The sequence below is a fragment of the Gopherus flavomarginatus genome, chromosome 4 (assembly GCF_025201925.1).
Source record: "Gopherus flavomarginatus isolate rGopFla2 chromosome 4, rGopFla2.mat.asm, whole genome shotgun sequence".
NCBI classification, from domain to species: Eukaryota; Metazoa; Chordata; order Testudines; family Testudinidae; genus Gopherus; species Gopherus flavomarginatus.
In genome coordinates this window covers 188,768,249-188,794,334 of record NC_066620.1, presented here as the reverse complement: position 1 = coordinate 188,794,334, position 26,086 = coordinate 188,768,249, and the positions used below count along the sequence as shown (strand labels likewise).

At 40.5% G+C, this 26,086-nt stretch overlaps 1 protein-coding gene across 1 annotated transcript in view; it reads left to right on the top strand.

Moving 5' to 3' along the window:
- Positions 1 to 26,086, top strand: part of ROCK2 (Rho associated coiled-coil containing protein kinase 2) — a 158,858-nt gene that overhangs the window by 52,249 nt on the left and 80,523 nt on the right. Inside the window, exons 2-3 of the mRNA XM_050950609.1 lie at positions 17,231 to 17,312; positions 19,552 to 19,652. Of these exons, the coding sequence (XP_050806566.1) occupies positions 17,231 to 17,312; positions 19,552 to 19,652 (183 nt within the window). The remainder of the gene's footprint in view (positions 1 to 17,230; positions 17,313 to 19,551; positions 19,653 to 26,086) is intronic.

Genomic DNA, 26,086 nt, shown 5'->3' with positions numbered 1-26,086 from the left:
GGAGAGGCAATCTGTCTGCACCACCCTTTATACCAGGAGAAGAGCAGCACAGGTGTGGATCAGTGGACACTGCTTGCAAAAATCTTCCATTTTCAGGTACATGGAGTGAATGCATATTTATCCGCAGTGGAATGCGTATATATACATGTGGGGACAACACATCTTGAATAACGTCTGTTACTATGCAAGTAAGTAACCTCTTTTTCAGTGGATATCATCCATCCTACCTCATTCAGAGCACAGGATGGGGATTCCTGTGGGGAAAAATAGTCTGCAATCATGTAATTAAAGACTGTCAGAAAACATATGCACAAGGGGGCCAAAATAAGATTTCACAGGCAACTGTAATTCTGGCATTTCCTAAATTTTGAGTATGCAGTCTTAATGTTCTTTTAATGAAGTTTCTGTGTGTGTAACATTATAAAGGTTGGAGGTATTGCAGTTGGCTTAAAAACGCAGCATTACTCACAAGGCCTTTATTCCCATTCATTTCTGCCTCTTCAGAGATTATTTTTACAATACTTTATTGAGCTGTGTGTCATTTTGAGAAAAAAATCAATGGCATGATAAGTTGAGCTGGTCACAATAGTAGTTCACCAAATATTTGTTTACCTAACACTTAAAAATGGGGGATAATTGTGGAAGGATCCCCCATAATTAACTGTCATTTGCTAGACATGCTCTTCATAAAGGAAAAATACAAATCTATCTCCAACTAGGTTCAAATGTAGATTTGCAGTTTTATTTCCATAATACCAATGTAGATCTAAATACTCCCCAATATTTTAAAATAAGGTACCTAAAGTTCATGTACGTTGACATAGTAAAATATTACAATCTTCGTCTGGTCTTTTGTATCAGAGGACAGCAACATACAGTATTTTATAGCAACCTAAAGTGAAATCAGATACTAAAAATCAATTCCCTCATGGATTTTTCTATGGGGTTTATCACTATAGTATCTGAATATGTCATGAACATAAATGAAATTATTTCACAACACCCCTCAGAAGTGAAATGGTAGTATTTCCCACATTTTACAGATGAGAAACTGACACCCAAAGTTAAGGCCAAAACTGTAAAGAGTGTTAGTTAATTTTGGGTGCCTAGCTTAGGGTCTCTAAGGCTTAAATTTGTCAAAGTACTTAGCATGATATAGCATTTCAGATGTTGAAAGCATAACTCCCATTGACTTCAGTTATAGTTGGGAGAGCTCAGCACATCTTCAGATCAGACCCTGGTGTGGTATCTAGAAATGATGAACACGCATAGAATGGCCCATAAAAAGTTTGGTTTAAGTGACTTGCCCAGTGTCACATAAGAACTCTTTGGCAGAGGCAGGGATAGAATCCAGATAATCATGAGACTGCCTCATTGACTGCATCTTTCAGTTTCTTTCAATAAATAAAGCAGGAGTCCAACAGACAACAGCCTCATTTTGTTATACAGTTCAGATTCATTTCAGGAGTACTATCCATCCTGGGCACTGACTGAGGCTGGAGTGCTGTGAAAAGAATAGTTTCTGATTATGTAATTAAAGACTGTGTGACAAAACATTATGCACAGGGAGCCTTAATTGCACAGGTAATCTTAATTCTGGCATTTCCTAAATGTTGAGTTCCTCACTTTGAAATCTTAATGTTCTTTTAAACTATTTTTTAATGTATTTCCCTAACCTTTGAAAAAACACACATTCTGCCATATAAAGTGATATTGACTCTCACGTGGGTTATGAGTAGCGTTGGAACTCTTAAACCCACAGCACTGACCTCTGCACTTACAGCTAACAGAGTAAATTATAGCAGTAGTAGGCTGTTATCCTTCACATCAGCCCCTGTTGTGTGTTGAGAGAGATTATGCAAATAGATTTCACAGTTAGCAGAAAAATGTTGAGACTTGGTAATCATAAATTCAAGTCCATATTCTGGAAGGAAGAGTGTTCTAATGGCTAGCATTTCTTCTGCCCGTGTCCCTTAGTAGTACATCTCATACAACCTGTCTCTTTTGCTTCTGTCTCCTCTCACCCCTCCCCTCCCCTTGCCCCTGCTGCTATTGTGTCTAACCCCTGCCTGTGTCCCTGGTTCCCCTCTGCATCTGAGTCAGACTGCTTCCTTCTCCTCCTCACCACTTTGTGGACACCAACAAAAGGAGCATCAAGAGCACATAAAAGGCAGTCCCACCAATGCCACAGTGTGTTCAAGTACAGAGGGAAGGCCTGTGCCCAGTTTGACACCGGGATGCAAGACTCATTTGTTTTGTTTGTGTTTTGGACTTGGGGATCTATCTGGAAAAAGTAGAGTTTTCTTTTATGATTTAGCAAGAGAGGCGAAGTCACTGTAGCAACTGAACAAGGTTGAAATGTTGGAAGGTTCAACCTGTGTGAGGAGAATTGAGGCAGCAGCTATCCAGAAGCCAGACTGGATAGGTAGCACTGTTTCAAATGTGTTTAGCATGAACAAATACATCTTTTAATTGCTAGGTTACATAATTCTCTCAAATTTATGATTGGAAAGGGGTATGTGTGTGTTGGTAGATGTGTTTTGAAATTCTAGTCTGTCTTTTTTAAAGCAGCCTTAATTGGCACTCCTGTTCTTGCTCTTCTTTGGGAGTTCCTTCAGTGTTTCATAGGAAACTTTCCACCAATGCTCATTAGTGCCTTCTGTATAATTTGCTGTTGTCACTGCTGTGGTTATGTTGGGTGTATAAATTCTTCTGGTATCTAAATCTCTCCTGAGGCAGATTTGAGAGTGTGTGTCTATTTTACTTCCAGCAACGTCATAATCTTGAGCAAAATATGCATCTGACAATATAGGAAATTCTCCACTCCCATGATCAATTATGGAATTAATTCAGAATGGGAGCAATTATAAAAAGACATAATTCTTCCCTCTCCAAAACAAAACAACCCCCCCTCCCCCCAAAAAAAAAACCCTAGAAGTTTTATGCTGTAGTCAGGTCAAAGACAGACTGCTAATCTCCTCCAAATTGGGGCTCTTTAGTGAACAAATAGGTCACCCACTTCTATAATATCAGCTACAAATAGAAGAATTGGAACCTCCCACAGAAGAAGTGATCTGTGACCCTCTGCACCTCTGTGGTTTCTTCTACTTTGGCATGGACTGGCTTCTAATTGGAGGACCCTTCAGGGAAAGTTAAAGACCTTAAATCTACCCCATGTTTAACTTCCATTGCCTGCAGCTTTTGTTTCCAATGTCTCATACATGCCCTGTTCTTCGTGGCTAAATGTATGGGAACATCCGTTTTTTCAAGACAACTTTGACTGCTGTTTTGGGCAATGCGTCTAATGGACTCGTCCAAATGCAAAGGGAAAAGTTTTAGTTAGCCACTGGATAAAGCAATAATCAAAGCAAGGGGTAAAGAAAAGCTGCTGGCTTTATCTAGTTGTCGGAGTTAAGCCTACAGAAATTAACAGAGGGCAAGCACCTCTTTTGTCGATTCTACTCCTCTACTAGATTTAACAAGAAAGAGAGACCAATTCCTCTCAAGGTGTCTGGAACAGTTTACAGCTGAGAATAAGCAGCCTTTTGGATCCTTTATTAGGTACAAAACTGGCCCCTAACAGTGCTTTCCTCATTGAAGGCAACTTAATGTCCAAGATGAATAGCTGATCCTGTCTCTGAAGGAGTGGGAGTTTAACAGCAGAGCTTTTCAGGCAGTGTTCCAGTAATGGGAGATTCCACAGATTGATTTGTTTCAAACAACAACAGGAAGTTGTATCTTTTTTGCTCTAGAAAGGAGACCATGGAAAAATGAACCCTTTATTTAGTGGGATTGTTTTATGATATGATGTGTTCTCTTCCCTTTCTAACTCCAGTAGGCACGAAGATGAAGGTCAGGATCAATGTCCTCTTAATTGTCTTGCCTGAAGCCATTGACTGTTGGAAATGCCAATTTGACTTCCTTGGAGGCAGGGCCGGCTTTAGGAAGTGCGGGGCCCAATTCGTGGGGCTTGTACTCACTGGGCAGCACTCAGAGTCTTCGGCGGCGGGTCCTTCACTTGCTTCGGGTCTTCGGCGGCACTTCGGGTGTGGGTCCTTCACGTGCCGCCGAAGACCTGGAGCGAGTGAAGGACCCACTGTCGAAGTGCCGCTGAAGACCCGAAATGGCGCCGTGTGACTAAAAATTAAAAAGGCCACTGGGCGCAGGGCCCTCTTAGGCACGGGGCCCGATTCGGGGGAATCAGCCTAAAGCTGGCCCTGCTTGGAGGTTATCTCTTCGCAGAGTCCTTCTGGTTTATACTTAGGAAGCAGGGATCAGTATTGTCAGTCCCCAAAAATGTGCCGTCCATTGGTACTGGAGCAGGAGTAGTGTTCTGCAGAAGGTCTCCTTTGTTCCTTAGGCCTACAATGTTACATTGCAGCACATGTCAGAAGGATTCAGATGCTGGAGTGTTTCTGTTACACTTACAACTGGAGCAGTCCCGGTGTGGAGTTTGGCATATAAAATATGTCTGTCGGACTTCTCTAGTAAGAGAAATTATCTTTTTAAAATGCCTGAATATTTATAGGAATATGTATTGTTAAACATATATTCACATGCATGTACTTGAATAACGTATGCTTTTTCTGCTTGAGAGAGAAAATTAGAAGTAAATCTAACTGCAGGACTAAGGTTCCTAGGGAATTTTGATACTTTCTTGAAAACATGTTGAACCAAGGGATGTAATGTAGTCCCAGTTAATTTTCCTTAAATTACTAATGTAGTAGATGCTTAGTATAAAATGAGAATCTTTGTGAATGCACTTTTATCTTTTCGAAAAACACTTTCTTACAATCTAACACTTGACATTTGCAAGGTATATGTGGTTTCTATTTTAAATGGAAATTTTGAAATATTAAATGTGATTTATATTTATGAACAGTGTAATTACTTTTGATACCAGTTACTCAAAAAAGTGAGACATTCATTTAAGTAGAATTGTTAAAACATACTTTGTAAACCAAGTTCCTTTCTAAAATCTTGTAAATAAAATCTTATACATGTTTCTATCAGTAAATGTGTCATAATTATTGTAAAGTTCTGAGGATTAAAGAAATTTTCTGCTTCTTAGCTGATAATGCTTCCATGTTAGTGCAGAAATAAAATGTGTTTTTTATTTCCTGCTGCTGCTAATCTGTTCATTTTCTAATTTAAAACAGGTAGTGGCATACACTTTTGTTTAAACTACCCTCTTTTGCTTCTTGTAAAATGTATTGGTAGGTATTTATTCATACTACTCTAAGCTAATTGTTTAGACCATAATGGTTTACTTAAGTTTACAGTTTATCTGGGAAACGTTCCAGTTAAAACTCTAGTCTTGTTCTACCAATATTAGTAGGGACTAAAATTACATTGTAGTCTGTGATCTGAAACTTTCCGTATTCACTTGCTATATTCTGGACCATTGTCAGAAAGCTTTACTAAACTGGTGGATCAGTTAAAATTAAAAAAAATTATCAATATCTTCTGACTTGTCAGCATTGGAAAGGAATACTTTGTACAACTTGAAACCTGAGCATTAGTTTCTCTTTTTACAACTCTACTTCTAGTTTTAATTTTTTTTTAATTTTTTACATTTTTTTTTTTGTCTACTTAGTAAATTCAGTTTGGTTGTTTGGGAAGCGTTCAACAGAGTTAATACAACCAGTTACCTATGTGGGAGAGTAATAATCAGCTTTCCTGTGTCCATCTGCTGAAGTCTGTTGTATGATATGCTATTGGAAACCTCGGAGAAACCAAATTAACAGGAAAGAAATTACCCTTAATACTGTTTACGTATTTATTTAAGGCTTTTAATTTAGGACTGAGTGCATCTTTATGCTTGTCAACTCTTTTGAGGGCAATGCCAAATGAAAAATTAAAACCAACTAAGGAATTTATAAATATAGTGACGTTTGGCTCAGGACAGGTTATACTAGATGACTGAATCTTCTGTGATTGCACTGTCACAGCAAAAGTAGACATAGAATTTGTTATATATTGCTGGAGTCTGAGGACAAAAATGGCAGCAGATGAGCTGTGGGAGGAGACAAATGATGACATTTAGTAGAATTGAAAATAATATTTAATAGAAGTATTTCTGGCTAAAGTACGTATATAATTTTTAGAGTCTTTATTGCTAACTAACACTGTAATACGGGAAATATGAATTATCGATAAAACCTGTGTTCAACAAATAAGTTATAAATCTACTGTTGCCTCTCTTTTTTCTCGGCCTTCTCCTCCAGTTTGTTTACCTTGTTCACCTGTTAAATTCCATTTTAAACTAGGTTGTAAGCTCTTTAGGGCAGAGGCTGTATCTCTTTATGTGTACACTGCCTAAGAGGATGCTAATCCCTGAGTGGTGACCGTATGTGCTACTGTACTGTAAATGGTAATCAAGATGTTTTTCCCCAATAGTCAAATAAATAAATACAAATCCCTGAAAAAATGTTTTAAATATTGTCCAATTGGAAAATCTGCGAGAAGAACCATATATAATGCCACGATATAACGTGACCCGATATAACACAAATTTGGATATAATACGGTAAAGCAGCAGGGAGCCCCGGGCCCGGTAAAGCGCAACCCGAGCCCTGCAGCTTTACCGCGTTATATCTGCATTCATGTGGGGCACTGGGCCCTTTAAGTCCCTGCCCGAGCCCAGCTGCCGGAGCTGGGCTCAGGCAGAGATTTAAAGGGCCAGAGGCTCCAGCTGTTGCAGGGAGCCCCAGGCCCTTTAAAGCGCTGCCTGAGCCCCGCTGCTGGAGCTCTGGTGGTGATTTAAAGGGCCCAGGGCTCCTCGCAATGACTGGAGCACCAGGCCCTTTAAATTACTGCTGGGAAAGCCGATCCAGTCCGGCACAGCGTACCGTCCAGTATCCGATATAACACAGTCTCACCTATAAGGCAGTGAGATTTTTTTGGCTCCCAAGGACTGCGTTATATCGTGGAAGAGATGTATCTACGTTACATGGTATAAATGTCTAAATATATATTTACTTGTTGATGATGACTACATTCAGATATATTTAAATACATTTATTTTTAGTCACAAGTCTAAACTACCAGATTCCATACTTAAAACTCAAATAATATAATCTGTAAACAATTATTAACATTTCAAATAGTCTTCCAAAACAATAAATCCTCCCAACAGTACATGTTGCTGGTATTAGAGCCCCCTCCATCATTTCCTTCACGTACCTCTACTTACTATTTTGCTTCAGAAACATCCTAAAACAGGGATGAGCAAACTTTTTGGCTCGAGGTCCACATCTGAATATGGAAATTGTGTGGTGGGCCATGAATGCTCCCAAAATTGGGGGTCGGGGTGTAGGAGGGGATGAGGGCTCCGGCTGGGGTGCAGGCTTTGGGGTTCAGGAGGAGGCTCTGGGCTGGGATCGAGGGGTTTGGACTATGGGATGAGGATCACAGCTGGGGCAGGGAGTTGGGGCATGGGAAGGGGTCAGGGGTGCAGGCTCCGGGTGGCGCTTACCTCAAGTAGCTTCCAGAAGCAGCGGCACATGTCCCTCCACCTCCTACTCAGAGGCATGGCGCGCTGCCCCATCTGCAGGCGCCGCCCCTGCAGTTCCCAGCCAATGGGAGTTGTGGGAGCCGCGCAGTGGGGCAAACCCCTGACCCCGCTCCCCAGCAGGAGCTCGAGGGCCTGATTAAAATATCATTAGGGCCAGATGCGGGCCCCGAAGTCCACCCAGTCCTAGAAGAACAAATAAGTCTTCCAGAGTGTCCTGATAGCAGGACCGGCTCCAGGCCCCAGCGTGCCAAGCGCGTACTTGGGGCGGCACGCCGTGGGGGGCGCTCTGCTGATTGCTGGGAGGGCGGCAGGCGGCTCTGGGGCACCTGCCGCAGGCGTGCCTGCGGAGGGTCCGCTGGTCCCACGGCTTCAGTAGACCTGCTGCAGGCGTTCCTGCGGACGGTCCGCTGGTCCCGCGGCTCCGGTGGACCTCCCGCAGACACGCCTGCGGCAGCTCCACCAGAGCCGCGGGACCATTGGACCCTCCACAGCAACGCCTGCGGCAGCTCCACCGGAGCCGCAGGATCATCGGACCCTCCGCAGCAACGCCTGCAGCAACGCCTGCGGCAGCTCCACTGGAGCCGCGGGACCGGCGAGCGGCAGAGTGTCCCCCGCGGCGTGCTGCCGTGCTTGGGGTGGCGAAATTGCTAGAGCCGGCCCTGCCGGATAGTAATTTAAAATCAGGTGTTGGTGAGCCAAGTTGTGAAATTAATTCTAGAGCTCAGGGTCCCGCATAAATACTTGACCACCTTTCCTGTCCTGTTGCTGCTATATGGCTGTTAGCCTGCTTTCTAATAGTAGTTGCCACAACATGGAGAGAAGTAATCACTCCAGCAGGTCCAAAACCATTGAAAAGTCTGTTAGGTATGTTGTGGTCTCATGTATAAATCCATACCGGGAAATATTATAAGGTTTTAATCAGTTAAAAAGCCGTTGGATTGTTAGTTCAAGTATACATACATTTAAAAAGTGTATATTCTATTTTTAGGAGTTTATAGTTTCAGTAGTTGTGCTTCTAAGTCACCTAGATGATTTTGTTTTCTAGATTAGTTATGAATTGAAAACACTAAAAATGTAATTGGTATTGTACATGGTGGCACTATGAAAAGATGTTTTGGCATCTGCCAGTTCTTGTTCTGGTTTAATCAGGTAAACTATTATATGATTTTTTTTTCCCTTGGGGCAGTATACCACTTAACAGACAAAATTCTTTGTTCATAAAGTTAGATTCATTATGGTGAAAATAATGCAGAAGTCTAATTCTTGGTTTAAAATTGTCTTCCACAAACAAAGGCAAAAATATATAAAAGATGTCATTTCTCACTAACACTTTCTTTACAGTTCTGTTTTTTTCCCCAACCTTTTCTGGTTCCTGGTATTGTTTTCTGTTGTGTCCACAGTTCAGGTTAGGGATGTGGGAGTGTGGAATCTGTTTTTGTGTACCCCATTTTTTTATGCGGTTTAAATTCAACCGGTTTAAATTGAAGCCAATCTACATTCACCTGCTAATATGTATTTAATCTGTCTCTGCTGAGTTTGATGTTTGCCCAAATAGTGTTGTGGTTTGTTTTTTTGGAGGGACATTATTGCTCATAGAGTGGCGGGGCCTAAATCTGAGTAGGCCAGGCCATTCAGCTGAACAGGGTTGATGTAGGCATAAACCTCAAACAGGCTCAGCCAGCCATTATAACTTTAGAATTAAGTGCCAACACAGTGGGGCCAGATTCTGTGCTCATTTCAATGAGATTATTTGAAATATATAGTAGCAGAGAATTTGACTGGCTGTTTTGTGGCTTCCGTTTTCTCCCCAGTTGTCTTTGTTAGAGTGAACAACACATGTATTTAGCTCTTTCTTTTGTTTCCAAGGCTTTCCCTTAGTTAGTTTTTCCCTCTATTTATTTAGGTCTTCAAACTGTACAAGATGCCTGCTTAGAAGGCAAAATTGAGGGCTGCTTTCAAAGTGGATTCCTCGGGGCTAACTGTTCTGGGAAATCCTTTCTTCTGATGCAGGAGAATGCTGAAAAAAACCTTTTAATTTAGATTTGTCTGCTGGAGAAATGCAATATAAAGACTGTTTAAGCGAATTTACACAAGTAGATCTTTTTTGATAGGACTGGGCTTGCCTTTGCTTTTGCCAACAATGTGTGTATTTGGTTCCTGCTATTTTTAGTTCTGATGGCTTTAAACCTTTTGTAATAACAGAAAGAGGAAGTGAACAGTGAAATCACTTTAATAACATATTTCCTGGTAGGAATGACTTATCTATGAGGCCTAGACAGAGGATGTCATTTCCTGGATTACTTATCTTCAGTTTGGATGGTCTGTTTTACTATATAATCTTTTGACCCAGGCATGTTCATCAATGTTCATAAATGTAATATAAATTTAATGCTCTTAGGTGAAAGATGCCTTTCAGCAACAGTTTAGAGCTTAAAACATCTGTTGGTCAAGTATTAAAATATTGAGAGGTCTTTCGTACTATAAAACATGTATTTGAAATGCCTCATATTTGTTTAATGTTTTTGTGAACCTTAATATTTGCTTCCTTTGAAGAAACTTTTACAAGACTCTTTCTACCACTTCTCCCGGGAATAAAGCAAAAACACAGAAATATTGGCCTTTGGGTTTGTTTTTAGCTTCTACTTTTATTTAAAAAAAAAATTATAAATATCACCTAAAACAAACATGCAACTTCAAGGATAAACTTTAGACTTTGAAATGCTGCTTGTTTTCACCAGGCCTGATTTTGTTGTTGCACTTTTGGATGATAGACATCAGAAATTAGTAAGATTTCTAGTGATCCGGATGGACCTAGGTGGCATAATTTTCATCTCAATTTCTATGACTGTTCATTGGCAGCTACATGTAAAAGCTGTTTAAATTTTTATGAACAGAATTTGTGGAAAGCTGGGAGAAGAAAGAGCTAATCATTGTACATTTGCCATAATTAAAGTGATACAATTTTACAATCTTCATAAAATATAGGAATTGGTGGGTTGAAGAGAAGGCTCCTTGTCATAAGTGTAAAGGTGTGGCCACTCACGAGCACCTCTTGCTGGCCGGGTGCATGCCTGTTTTTTTGGTGCCCTCTGCTGGCAGTTTCTCTTTTTAGATGGGTTTTCAGTGACTCAGCCCTAAAGCCAAGTCACATGCAATCTGTTCGTGAAACAAATGGAAAACAAACCTCTTCCAGGGTAGCATAGTCCAACAAAAGGTTGGCCCCTCCCTGAAGTCCTGAGTCCTGTGTCTGGGCCTGTTTAAGCACTTGCCCTCTTCTTGATTGCCAACCAAAACTTGTCTCCTTGGCCACTCTGCCTGTTGGGGGACCCAGGCTCGCCCATTACTCTGGGTCCCAACCCAGGGACCCTACAGCTAGCAGCCATCTGGTGCTTCCTTCACTTTTGTCTATTGCTGCAGAGTGGTTGCTTCCCACTCTGTCCCATCAGCTTCTTGGGTCCTCTGCCTGTTCTTCGTTTAAGCAGCGTCTCTCCCAGGCCTCCTTGCCTAGAGATTCGGTAATAATCTCTGTCCTCTTCTCTCAGGGTTCTTTCTCACAGGCTCCTTTACTTGGTGAGCTTACAACAAGTTTCGTGCCCTTGTTGGGGTTCTTTCTCCCAGGCCTCTGTGCCTGGAGAGCTTCAGAGTCTACCTCTGGTAAGGTAGGGTTTCTCCGCAGTGTCTGTACCTGTGGAGTCTCCCAGCCTTCCACTCCTCCTGGTCCCAACCAGCTACTGCTCTGTCCAGTTGCTGCAGTTTCCTCAGTCACTCAGGAACAGGGTCCTTCCTTGAGCCTTTTAGGCTCTGATTGGCTGCCTCCCCTGCAACCTCTTTAGGTTGTGAGGAGGACCCCACTCTACTGCCTTTTTTCTTGGGTGGAGTGTTGTAGGAGCGCAGGGCTGTCTGGAGGACCTGAAAGGGCCTGGTACACCCCATCACCGTAAGATATTGTTAAAATGTCATGGTGTGATGTTGATAACTTATGTTCAACTGTTACAATTGTGTGGACCTTCTGGTACAGTGTCACTAAAATGTATAATTTGATGACTTTTTCCCCTTGTATCTATAAATAGGATATAGATTGAACGTACTAATCCATTCATTTAAAAAAAACCATAATGCAAAAAGACTTTGCAGTTCATAAATAGCTAGAAGTAATTTTCAGTTCTCTTCCAGCTTGTACAGATTCTGGAGTAGTAGTTTTAAAAAAGCCAACAAATTACAGTGACTGTGACAGACTGACAATATCCTGGTTATACCTTATGGAATTAAGAGAAACTTCTTAAATTAAACCTTATTGAATTAGGGTTAATATCTTTAGGGGCCCATTGTATTAAAAATTTAATTGTGTATGTGTTGTTATGGAATTATATGTACCTTCTCTAGTTGGAAGGGGTTGCTAATATACTTTCTCTGTTATCAGCCCTTTGATGCCAACTCCCGGAGGGGTATGCATATGCTAGTGCAAACTCGATTCTCCAGGAACCAGCAGATAAAGAAAGGATTTTTGGATAAATAGCCTGGTCTTAAAGTGGCTCAGGCCCTTCTTCCTGATCCAGCAAATGGACAGGACCTCTGGTCCATGGAGGGCCCCAATCCTTAGAGTAAAATGGAAAGACTGGGGCTACTGAAGCCCCATAAGACTGTGTGCTTGTTCTGAGCTGGAGCTGTGATGAACTTGTGATCACAAAGGAAAATCCTTGGGTGAGGTTTTGAAGGACTACTTCTGCCAGAGCCCATGGTAAAGTTGGGATGTTCTCTGGTAAGCTTATTAGCATGAGTGTAGGTTCTTTTATTGTTTTTGATGTGTTGTCTCTGTCATGCTTTTACCTTAAGGATAAAATAGGCTTGTATAAGAAGTGCTTTGTGTGTAACTTATAATTGTAGCAATTCAGCCTTTTAATTGTCTCTGAAGAGAAAGCAAGCAGGTGTGCTTGAGCAACCCAGCCTGTCTCTCCTGGGAATAACACAGTGAAGCCAGGGAACAGTGTAGCCTACAAATACCCCAGTCAAATGAGAGTGAGATGCCAATCTCCACGAAGGAGAGGCTATGACTGTGGAATTGGAAACCTGCGAGTGGGTGCCTTTGGTGGACTACTGAAGGGAAATACAGGTGCAGTTACCGTGAACTGGGACAGTGACAATAAATGGAGAGCAAGTAGGAGATATGGGTCCATACAGGGAGCAGTGGAGTTAGGAGGACTGTTGGTGTTTGGGAAAAGAACCAGTTTTACTGTTGAATCTATGCAGGTACATATAGTAACTAACATCCCTGTTCTGTATCTAAGGCCTTGGCTACACTCACACTTTACAGAGCTGCAACTGGGGTGTGAAAAAACACCCCCCTGAGCGCTGCAAGATACAGCGCTGTAAAGCGTCAGTGTAATCAGGGCAGCAGCGCTCGGAGCACGGCTCCCAGCGCTGCACGCTACACCCGTAAGGGATGTGGTTTACATGCAGCGCTGGGAGAGCTCTCTCCCAGCGCTGCCGCTCTGACTACACTCACACTTCAAAGCGCTGCTGCGGCAGCGCCCCCGCAGCGCTGCCGGGGCAGCGCTTTGAAATTCCAAATGTAGCCATACCCTAAGATAAATTCAGGCTCAATTATGGACTGTGGTCAATTGAGGGGTTCTGAGGGATGACAAAATCAGATGATGATTGAGGTTTACAGCATCATCAGAACCTCCTTATGGAGTTGTAGCCCTATTATTTGTGTGGTTGATAGTCCTTAGTAGCCAATCACCGTGGTACACAATTGCAGTTGGGGCCCCATTGTGCTGGATTCTATAAAATGGTAATGACAGTCCCCCATCTGCACTTAGATCATCAGTTCCACTTCTTAACCTCACCTGTCTCCCTTTCACATTATGCATTCTAAACAGCCTTAAATCTGACTGTTTACTGGTTGTTTTTGTTTTGCTAAGTTTAAGGTTTTTGTTTTATAAACTACATTGCACATAGTTCTGTACATGGTTAATGTTGATTCATATAAGTAAGTGAGTTATTGTGCCAGATTACAAATAGTGTCTGTGAGGTATTTGTGAGTAATGTTCGGAAAAACTTATCTAAGTGGATTATCTAAATTTTTAGTGAACATACCACATGCTGCCAACTACAGAGTTTCTTGTGCTTTCCTCTGAACCATCTGATACTGGCCACTATTGGAGATAGAATGCTAGACTGGATGTATTAAGGGTATGATCTGGTATAGCAATTCCTATGATAGTATATTTATAAAGGTAGAAATTACAGAATTGAAATCTGCATGTTTGTGGTGATATATTATATATTTATGGTCAGTTAAGGCTTCTCATAAGTTTTTCACAAGGAGACTACATCTAAGAGTATGGCTTCAGTTGTGTCTGTAGTTCCTTCAAAAAGTACATACATCATGGTGTCAAACTTCTGGAAGATAGCGATGACCGCTTTTAACGGTGTGTTAGGAGCAAGCAAACGGATCAGGAGTTATTTCTCCTCTTCCTTTGGGGAAACTGGTGTGGTACCCTGGCTCCCCCTTATTCACCACTGTCATATAATTAGGATAGATTTTTGTACGAAGTATGTGTTGTGAGGTTTCAGTCTAAAAGTCTTGAGCTGCAAAACATTAATATCTAATTGGATTGTATGTGCTGTCGTTGTATGTGAAGTTACGAAGTTTGACCATGTATGTGTTACTGAAATATGTGAAAACAAGCACAAGCAGCCTTTCAAGTACAACAGTAAAAAGGCCAAACAATGCTTAATGGTTTATTGAGGAAATGCACACAAGCACAACAAATTGTGTATAATAGAAACCTCTCAGAGGTAGCACTACACAATGGGAACTGTTTGACCCAGGTCACAGCAAAAGAGCTTTCCAGCAAGTGAGAAGAAGATATAAAAGGGGGAAATGACATCATGATGGTACCTCATTCCCCCTACAACAACACACCTGGAAACACCTGAGGAACAAAGACTGAACTGGAGGAAGTGATGATCCCAGACTAAACGGATTTCTAGCCTGTGTATGAAAATCTGGGAAGTCCAAGCTGCAAAGGAAAGGCAGCTTGTGCTTTAAGAATCTGCCAACCTATTTATCACTCATGGTGAGAATTTGCTAATTCATATCTAACCTATTTAGTATGTTAAACGTAGTTTGTTTCAGAGTGGTAGCTGTGATAGTCTGTATCAGCAAAAACAATGAGGAGTCCTTGTGGCATCTTAGAGACTAACAAATTTATTTGGGCACAAACTTTCGTGGCTAGAACCCACTTCATCAGATGCATAGAGTGGAAAATACAGAAGCAGGTATAAATACATGAAAAGATGTGAATTGTCTTACCCAGTGTGAGGTTAGTCTAACGAGACAATTCAATTGACAGCAGGATACCAAGGGAGGAAAAATAACTTTTGAAGTGGTAATGAGAGTGGCCCATTTCAGACAGTTAACAGGAAGGTGTGAAGGGGTAAATTAGGTTTAGATTTTGTAATGACCCAACCACTCCCAGTATTTATTCAGGCCTAATCTGAGGGTGTCCAGTTTGCAAATTAATTCCAGTTCTGCAGTTTCACATTGGAGTCTGTTTTTGAAGTTTTTTTGTTGAAGAATTGCCTTTTTTAGGTCTGTTATTGAGTGACCAGGGAGATTTAAGTGTTCCCCTATTGGTTTTTTAATGTTATGATTCCTAATGTCAGATTCGTGTCCATTTATTCTTTTGCGCAGAGACTGTCCGGTTTGGCCAATGTACATGGCGGAGGGGCATTGCTAGCACATGATGGCATATATTACATTGATAGATGTGCAGTTGAATGAGCCCCTAATGGTGTGGCTGATATGATTAGGTTCTATGATAGTGTCCCTTGAACAGATAAGTGGACAGAGTTGGCACCGGGGTTTGTTGCAGCGTTTGTTCCGGGATTGGTGTTTTTGTTGTGTGGTGTGTGGTTGCTGGTGAGTATTTGCTTCAGGTTGGGGGGCTGTCTGTAAGCGAGGACTGGCCTCTCCCGCAAGATCTGTGAGAGTGGGGGGTCATCCTTCAGGTTAGGTTGTAGATCCTTGATGATGCACTGGAGAGGTTTTAGTTGAGGGCTGTAGGTGACGGTTAGTGGCCTTCTGTTACTTTCTTTGTTGGGCCTGTCTTGTAGTAGGTGACTTCTGGGTACCCTTCTGACTCTGTCAGTCTGTTTCTTCTCTTTACCAGATGGATATTGTAGCTTAATTTCCCCTATGTTCTTTAGACATAGCAGGTCAGTTTTGTACAAACTCCTTTTTCCTTGAAGAAATACCAGTTTGGTAAAATTTTGGAATTTAAGAAGTTTGTTGTCAGTACATTTAAACACAAGATAGTGGTTCTGGTGCTGGTATTCTCCAGAGCAGTGGTGGGCAGCGAACTGCTGCCATTGGGAATTGCAGGCGGACGTGCCTGCAGATGGTCACTATAAACAAACTGTCTCACAGCCAACAGGTTGCCCACCACTGCTCTGGAGTGTACATAATTTTTTTCATGATAAAGTCATGGCACTATAGTACTAGTATTAGGTGAATTGAAAAATACTATTTCTTTTGTTTTTTACAGTGCAAATATTTATAATAAAAATAAATATAAAGTGAGTACTGTGCACTTTGTATTCTGTGTTGTAATTGAAATCAATATATTAGAAAATGTAGAAAACATCCAAAATATTTAAATAAAATGGTATTCTCTTATTGTTTAACAGCATGATTAATCGTGTGATTAATTTTTTTAATCAATGATTAATCACAATTATTTTTTTTAATCACTGGACAGCCCTAATAATCACATTTTCTGGACCAAAAATCTGGCCTAACTCTTGAATTTATGCTAATGAGAAGGAATATGTGTTCTTTTTTTATATGTATCTGTGTTGTAGCACAAATCTTTCATTATGCTTATCTTGAGGACCATATCGATTCTACCTTTTGGCTGTTTCCCACCTGATAAACATTTCCCCTCAGCTCTCCTGCCTGCTTCTGTAGATGGGGGATTTGGATGACCTCTGATTCTTCTGAATACATGAAACTTCCTTTAGCGGTCTCTTTGTTTCTTCATGATTGGACAATTTATGTATTTTGGGAGACAGCCTTTTGAGCTTTGGTTTCTAAGAGGAGGAATCCAGTTAATGTGGTTTAGAGGATAAATTTTTTCATTTTTCCTTCTCTGAAGATATCATTGGACTAGATTCTCAATCACCTGTCCTACTTTCCGTCTGTGTTGATAAGGGAAAGAAATATTTTCAATAACTAAACTTTTTTTAATAGCCTCTTTCTGTTCTATAAATATTTTTTGGACTTCTATTATACTTTAACTTTGGGGAACTCTTTGCTTCCCGTTTATAAAAGTTACTGAAACTAGTTATTCTGTACAGAGGCATTGGCAATTGATATCAGAATGAGGATTGCCTTACTGTGCCTCAAAGAACGAAAATGTTTTAAGATGTAGGGAAGTTCTGGCTTGTCTTGTCCTAGGGAGTCTGGATTCAAGATCAGAAATCCAGTGAAATGGTATCTTCAGTGAGGGAGAATTCTAAAACACATGCTGCTGCCTTATACCTGTGCAATCCTTTTGTGTTCATTAAGATAACTATATTTGCATAATGGAATTGTAGTCTGTGCTTGAGTAATATAGAACCATACTTATTATGATAGTTTTAAGACAGAGGTTAATTTTGAAATTCTAGAAGCATGTTTACAATTAAGTTATTTTTATTTCTTTACAGGATGGCCTGAATTCTTTGGTTCTTGATCTGGATTTTCCAGCACTGAGGAAAAACAAGAACATAGATAATTTCTTAAATAGATGTAAGTTGTACTTAAACATGTTTGATGTCATGATTGCACTATAACGGTCTTGGAAGCTGAATACGTGGAAATACTATACATTACTTATGTGCACTTTGCTGATCACCACAAAACAGAGCCTGCAGTCTAAAAACAGCATTCCCTCTCAGTAGATACTTGAGAGTACATTGCTGTTGTGATGTTTCATTACTAAAATTTAATTACTCTTACAAATGTATTGCAAAGTATTTGTTAGTATACTGATCAATACTAAAGTATTATCAATAATTAAAACAATACTAGTCAAATGAGTATTTTTTTGATGTTATCCTTACTTTATCTTTTACTTAAGTATCATTTTCAAAATTCAGTAATTCACAAGTCTTGCAGTTGTTAGTGAGGTTCTATTGTAATCTGCAGAAAATAAGTATGTAATTACTCAAAGTGGCATATTCTGTCATGTACATTTTTAATAAAACTATGCTTTTAATTCAGAAAAGTCCTTCTACCACATCTTAAGTGGATTTTAAAGTAGGGTTGTCTAGTTGTAATGTTTGTTTTAGGTGCATATTTGCCATGTAAATAACAAATTTAATACAACCCTGTTAAGCCATGTCAGAACATAGCTGTTGTCTATGCAAGGAGAATTTTCCCCAAAATTCAGTCTTGTTTTAAAACCAATTGGAGCTGCTATATAGATAAAGCTGTGCTAGCTGGTGCAGTTTTTATAACTAGCTTAGTTAAAACTGATTCTAAACTAGAACTCAAGCTTGTTTGGGGGTGGGGGGGAATTTGCAGCTAATCAGGGGATACCCACTCCTTTCAAATGTTAAAGTGTCCTGTAAAAGCATGCATAAGCCAGGGAATAAAAGGAGGAACCATAACTCCGGTCTGGGGAGCAAAAATTCCTTTGGTTATCTGTCCCTTAAGGGTAGTATGGCCTAATGGTCTGCCTACCCCATTATGTGGCCTGACCCTTTAAGAGACTGAAAGATCTGATTATATATACAAGGATCTGGGAGACACTTGGAGAGAGGAAGCAGTCCTGGGGGTAAGAAGCATTCAGGAGGAAATCACATTACTGTTTCTTTAAGGACTTATGGCTCGGAGCTTTGCAGAGAGGGTGGGGCAAGGCTCCCCTCTCACACAACCTATTGAGAATGACCTGGGAGAAAGAGACTAGCATAAAGGTGGCCGCCTCTCTCACAGCAGAACAGACGCCAGGAGATACTAGCAATGAAAGGCTGGCTTGTGGAGCAACATGAATGCTAATTAAGAAAAAGGGACTAGCTGGGGTAGAAGCTGTAAAGGCCCCCAAGTTGCCTAATATAGAACTCATTTCCAGAGGAGACCTGAGAGCTCCTAGAAAAATCTGACTAACAGAACTCAGCTCCATGGAGGAGAGCTGGGGAGACTCCTGGGTAGGGAGAAAGTAGTACAGCCCCATTCCAAAAATAAGAGCTGGGGATTCCTGCTTAAGGAAGGACTGGAAAGGGGCAACCCCAAGAAAGAACCACAAAGGGTTCCGGTCCTGTTGTGAAAGAAACATACTCAGTAGTATGCTTAACCACTTGATGGCTATTGAACCTCACAGGTACATCCTAGCAGATTGTACCTGCTATGCTGCTGAATGTGCTAGATACACCTCTACCTCGATATAACGCTGTCCTCGGGAGCCAAAAAGTCTTACCGTGTTATAGGTGAAACCGCGTTATATTGAACTTGCTTTGATACAGCGGAGTGCACAGCTGCTCCCCCACCCCGAACAGTGCTTTACCGTGTTATATCCAAATTAGTGTTATATCAGGTCGCATTATATCGAGGTAGAGGTGTACTTTAATATTTCACCCTTATCAAAAAAATGTTAGTGGATGGTGGCAGCACAGCAGGTGGCAGAGGAGTGAAAGTTTGAAAGGTTTAAGCTTGTCATGTTGGGTCTTTAACTGCAAAAATGTTTCTGGAGGCTTGAAAAGTGTATGTCTTTAAGGAATTAGGTAAAATACAACTGAAATCAGAATAGTACTAATTTTCACAGATAAGAGATGATAATTCAACTGTTTACAAAGAAGTACAAAAAGACTGCAATTATGGCTTTTAATTCTGAGCAAATGGTTTAAAGACAATGTAGAAGTTAGTTGAAAATTTTAACATTTGTTTTTAAACGGCTTGTTTTTATTGTCTGGATGACAAATATTACCAGAGCTATTCTCACACTGCTACAGATCTGTCTTTATGACATCATTCTTTAAACTTGTTTTAGATGAGAAAATTGTGGAAAAAATTCGAGCTTTACAAATGAAAGCTGAAGACTATGATGTTGTTAAGGTGATTGGAAGAGGTGCTTTTGGAGAAGTACAGTTGGTAAGAATGTCTCCTCATCATCTGATTACTACTTGTCAGCTAGATTTATGCACCAACTAGATATTCTGTTAGTGCCACACTTTTAATGGAAAGTATGCACATTTTTAAACATGGATATAGTTTTTTTAATTCTTTGCTTATTGTAATTTAGTATCAAATTCCTTGTTAAATATAAATTTGTGGCATAAAGAAATCCAAAGGAATTAAATGTTCACAATATGTCCTTAACACTCTTTCTTGTGCTGAAGCTTAGTAGTGTACTGAAGATCATAAAATGAGACCTCTAAAATAGTTAACCATAATTGTGCATTGCAAGAGAGAATTGAAAAGCTGTTTCCCTTACCTAGGGCAGCTTCAGAATATTTAGCTTGTGCCAAGTATGTTTTTTCTTGGCCACAAATGGTCACTATAGTGTAATAGTATCAGGAAACCTCCTTTGTTGGTAAACTGTTAATAGTGCAACAAGAAGGCTTTCCCCACAGTTCTCTCTTGCTCTTGGTACATGGGACAACAGTTTTATAATGCATTCAATTAATATTATTTACATACAAGGTTTTTAGTCCAAATTTCTATTATTAATTTTTGTTTCCAATTTAAAAATCCAGATAGTTTGTTTTCAAGATATATTACCCAATGTAAATACCTATTTAGGAATTTATGTAAAGATGAGATTACAGAACACTCCATCTGCTGATTTGGGTCATCCATAGTTTCCTTTGCAATTGAATTTGATGTGACCAAGGCTGCCAAGTGCTGTTGTAGGATAAATCAACAATTTTAAAATTAAAAGTAGGTGTGTGTGTGTGTGTGTGTGTGTGTGTAATATATATAAAATACCTACTTTACATTTTATACATATGTATTCACAGACTTCTCATTTTAAAAATTTATTGTAAATATAAGAGATGTAGGACCAGCTGGGATATGTGTTGGAAAGTGCCTATGCATTTCACAGCTTTGTGATAGTTGTTTTTTTTTCTATGAAGAAGAGGGGGAAAAAAAGAATGTTTGCTCTTTGCCAAGAAGCATTGCTGTAAGTAGTTACAAAATAACACTTCAAGAAAGGATGTAGAAATACTTAGAGAAGCTGCAATGAAATTAGACACTTACAGTCCATTTATAAAACTGCTAGCAGTTCCCAAGGCTGGTGAAATAATAAAAACTGAGCCAAGAAAACTATCCAGAGTATTTTAACAAACAGAATGTTGAAGAAAAAACAGGGCACGCACATAAGTTTCGTGACAACTTTTGTTATTTGTATTGCTGGTTTCCCTTGCAGCAAGCTGGGTTAATTTTCAAAGAGAAATATTGTAGATTTGATATGTCTTGACCAGTAAATACACATCTGGCCTGGTTAAAATAATTAGAAAAAGTTTTCATCCCCTATCTCTATACTTAATAATACATGTATTGCTGTCTTAATTAGATACTGGATTCCTCATTAAAATTACTGTAACTAAAAAAAATTGTGTCGCAGTTTAAATAGAATAAAGTTTTTTGGATAATGTCTTACATGCAAAATATGCCAAAAATGCTTTCCAAAGTAAAATAATAGTTTGGAAGATAAATGGGAGAGAGAAAATAGCAACTGTAACAACATTTGTATGACTCATGGATAAGGCTAAGATTTTGTCACGGATATTTTTAGTAAAAGTCATGGACAGGTCACGGGCAAAACAGAAAAATTCACGGAGCCAGTAACCTGTCTCTAACTTTTCCTAAAAATATCCATGGCAAAATGGGGATCTGCAGATCCCCACACTACTTCAAGCAGGGCAGCTGCAGGGACTAGGAGCTGCCACTAGCAGCTGGGGGCTGCGAGGTACCCTTGTTGTATGCAGCTCTGGGCATCCCCCACTGCCTGCAGAGGCTGGGAGCTCACCCACTGGGGCCAGGAGCTTGGATTCCTCTGCAGCAGCCCAGAACTGTTTGCCATCTCTTGTGGTCGGGAGCTCGGGGGTTCTCTGCCACTGCTGGCGGACAGGAACTCAGGGGTTCCCCAGCTGCCACCCTCTGGGAGCTTGGGGTTCCTCTGCCACGATGCCCCTGGTGGCAAGGAGATGGAGGTTGCTGGCTATGGTGGCAGGGGTACCCCACAGCTTACTGTCTCAGCGGGCGGTGAGGGGACCCTGCAGCTCCTGACCACTGCAAGCTGAAGTAATGGAGGCTGCTGGAAGTCATGGATTCCGTGACCTCCAGGACCTCTGTGACTAAATTGCAGCCTTACTAATGGGTAACTTGCAAGTTTGGATGTGATTCATGTGAGCAATGTGGAAAAAGCAATGATTTTTTGGCAAGGTCATCACTGTGTGACAATGTGAGAGTGTAGCTCTTGCACACTCTACCTCTAGGTGAGCTCTGCTTGGGTTCAGCAGAGTTAATGGAGAGCCCGCAAAATATAGGCATTGTCTATCATCAGGTCTTTAAAGATGCGCTATTAGTATTGAGTAATCTGTCTGCGCTCAATGGTAAAAGGAGAGCAACTATATCTTAAGGCCCACTTGACAGAAGAGGAGCTGCTGCAAATAATTTTATAAGGAGGAAACTCTCCCGGTAGGCCTCCATTCAGTCTGTCTTCCACTACCGATTCCCATATCAAGTGTTATTTTGCAATACTTCTAATAGAGATTTGTTTGTTTTGCTTGACCGTAGAAACGGGAAGTGCTTAGGAGAGGTGCTGTAGATATGTACTTGGTTCATGGGCTAGCGGAGAAAGCCAAAGTGCAAATGGGCTAGTGTGGAGTACAGTCCTACCTCCATCAGACAGGAGGAAGAGGGTAATGAATGTTATAATGTGTGTTAACTTTCATAATATGTTCAGATAAAAATACATGTGTTTTTGACCTGGCATTGGTTTCAGCAAATGCACCAGAAGAAGGCCTAAAATAATTGTTTGGGGATGGAGGGAGGGAATTTTAACACACTCAGATTTACATAGATCTTTTTATAATTTCATTCCAACTTGAAATGATAGATCCCAAGTCATTATTTTTAAATGATATAATTTAGACTTTATATTTGCTCTACTATAAGGGTGTTTATAAACTGCCCAAAAGTCTATGAATTCTATATATCTAATTTTTTAAAAATCACTCAATTTTGTAATTATTAGCCTAATCTATAAAAACCATAATGTTCTGTGCTCCTATTGCTGAGTCTAGAATAGCAATGAACTGAAAAATACTATTTGTGGCTCTGTGCTAACATTAGTCATGATGAGGGCATACATAGACATTTTGACTTCAGAAGATTCAATACAAGTTGAAATTGTTGAACTCTAAGCCCCATCGCTTTCTGTTGCATTCAGAATATTATCATAAGTCTTTTCAAACAGTCATGGATGATGATTTGCAATAATTAAAACATATAGTTCAGTTTACAACCAAGATAGGAATTTGCTTTGACAGGCTCTAAAAACAGAGGGCACCATAATAACATAAGAATGGCCACATTCGGTCAGGCCAGTGGTTCATCTAGTCTAGTATCTTGTCTTGTGTCAGTGGCCTATGCCAGATGCTTCAGAGGGAGTAAACAGAGCAGGGCATTTTATCCAGTGGTCCGTTCTGTCATCCAGTCCCAGCGTTTAGCAGTCAGAGGTTTAGGGACACCCAGAACATGGGGTTGCATCCCTGAGCATCTTTGCTAATAGCCATTGATGGACCTGTCCTCCATGAACTTACCTAATTCTTTTTTTGAACTCAGTTATACTTTTGGCCTTCGCAACATCCCCTGGCAGTGAGTTGTGTGAAGAATTTTGTTTGTTTGTTGGTTTGTTTTTAAACTTGTTGCCTATTAATTTCATTGGGTGACTTCTGATTGTTGTATTATGTGAAAGGGTAAACAACACTTCTTTATTCACTGTCTCCACATCATTCTGGATTTTGTAGATTTCTATCTCATTCCCCCTCTGCCATCTCTTTTCCAAGTTGAATAGTGAGAGTGTTTTTGATTTCTCCACCATGAGTAAAATAAGGTTGAAGATCTGAATTAAATCAACAAAATCCAGAACATTTACATTTTCTCTGAACAGTGCATACCGTTCTGCATCATAAATATATTTCTGTACTAAAGCAAGCCAAAAAGATGGCACATTGACCTGTCTAGCAGAAGGGTCATCGTGCAGTGAAAGCCAACTCCCTCCAAATTTGCAGCTCCTATGTGAAACCTCCCCAAGAAAGGAGAGCTAATGGGGATTAGTTTCCCCAATTTCCATGTTCTGCCTACTCAGCTGGGGACAACACATTTTGTGGCATTTAGTCTTGTGCATAGATTAACAAATCTCCCGTACTCAGATGTCAGCCCTTCAGAGTGAGCCCAGAGCCAATTGGTCTCCGTCTCTGACTTTGGTGGAAAAGCAATTTTCTGATACTCCAAAAGAAATAAAACTCCACTCTTGGATTCTAGCTTTGGGTGTAGGGAGACCAATAGCTGATGGGCAAGCTCAGAATGTAGAAGTCACATGATGGGAGGGTGAATAGGATTCATCTATCTTCAACTGCCAATTTTTTTATTACGCATTGAGTGAGGAGTAGTTACTGTACTGTATGTTTGGATTATGACCAATAGTTTATACGAAGGAGGGTAATGTGTATTCAGTATGTGTTTTGCATATTGTTTTCTCTTGGAGGGGAAATCTGATTGATTGAAATTCAAATATAAGTGGTTTCCTGTGTTTCTTTTCTTGTGCCTTATCACAAAGTACTGGATTATGGTCCAGCGATATTGCTGACTGGCATAATCCTTTACCGTAAGAGCTCCCGGGGTACACAGTAGGGAAAGGCCTACCCCTAGTTGCAGAGTATGTTAGGTCCATTTACCATACCTTCGGGCAGTCAGTGTCTCTGGATAGCATATCTGTATTGTACAATTTCACTGTTAAATCTCTGCAGTCTTATGGAGTTCCTGAAGACCACACTGGTCAAGATGTGTGTAAATGGGCTACCACTTAATTGTTATCATTAAACATGTAGTGCATTGTCTATAGCATCTGCTCTGCCTGCTGGCATGGTGCATGTTTCAATGCTAGCCTAGATAAAAGGAGCAGATGTGTCTTTTGTCTCTACGAGCTGAAACCTCCTCCATTAGGAGACTAACTCTGGCTCCATCTCTGTAGCAGCTTTAACTAAGTTTACCTCTTTATTGCATCAGCAGCATATCTTGTGATATTTTTGGTAGGGTGACCAGATGTCCTGATTTTATAGGGACAGTCTCAATTTTTGGGTCTTTTTCTTATATAGGCTCCTATTACCCCTCATCCCTGTCCCGATTTTTTACATTTGCTGTCTGGTCACCCTAATTTTAGGTTACTTTCAAAACCTTTCTGCACCCTAGGATTTTAAGTTTATCTCTCCATGACAAGACTTGGCACCATTATCAGTACTAGATTTGATGCATGGAGAAAGCTATTTAGAACAGCCACAACATTTCCTCAATATGCAGATTGCCTTTTGATATAGTGATTGGGAGGGTCTTCAGTGCACCTCTTATGTGATGGCAGAATGTGTCTCGGAGAGACATGTCTTTTAAAACACCATTAATTTGTTTTACATTTCATTAATGAAGCAGGGACCAGGCTATAGAGTAATTGTGATGCTTTAAGGAAGCATAGATGAATCAAAGTAGCTTTAGTACTTGGTGGCAACATGAAGGAAATTTGACAGCTTTTCCCCCTATATTTTGATATAAGTTTCCTTTCAACTTTGGCATCTCATTTCAGTGCATTTGGATGCAGTTTACAGCATAAGACAATTTCACGGGTGCCTAGAAAAACGTTAGCACCTCAGTGAACATACATATATACATGCTCACACATACGCACTGCTTTGATTAAATGACTTGATAATTCTTTATCTTAGATGCCTCTAAATTAGTTGCTTCACTGGTGGCCATATTGATACTACAAGACAGATCTCCCCTAGGTCTTTTCACACACATGGCCTGCTCAGGACACAGCAAATCTATGGATATGTCATTGCCACAGTTATTCATTGTCCTGAGGTACTTCTGTTCCTCAGTGCTGACTGAGATAATGGATGTATTCTGCAGTTTTCTCAGGAAATGTTTTTAGCCACCTGATAATTTGACACCCCCAGCCCAGTCAGTGACACAGATTCTTGTCTCCATTGGCACTGCTTTGCACTCCACATGTGCTACGTAGAATTTGGTTTCTTCCTGTAACTGGCCAGTGGAGAATTTCTCTAGTGGCAGGAAACTTTCCTTTGGCGTAAAGTCAGCTGTGCATGCCACACCAACTGCAGAACTGCTACTCTGATTCCCCAGTAGTGAGTGTTTGCTTAGGGATCATAAACTGGTGGCATGACTTAGGGCTCACCCTAGGCAACTTTGTCCCAATTCCTCTGATGAGTAGGTTTTTCTCTGAGGGCCTCTGTGCCAATATTTCTTCTGCAATTGAGCAAAAGGATTTATAGAAGCTC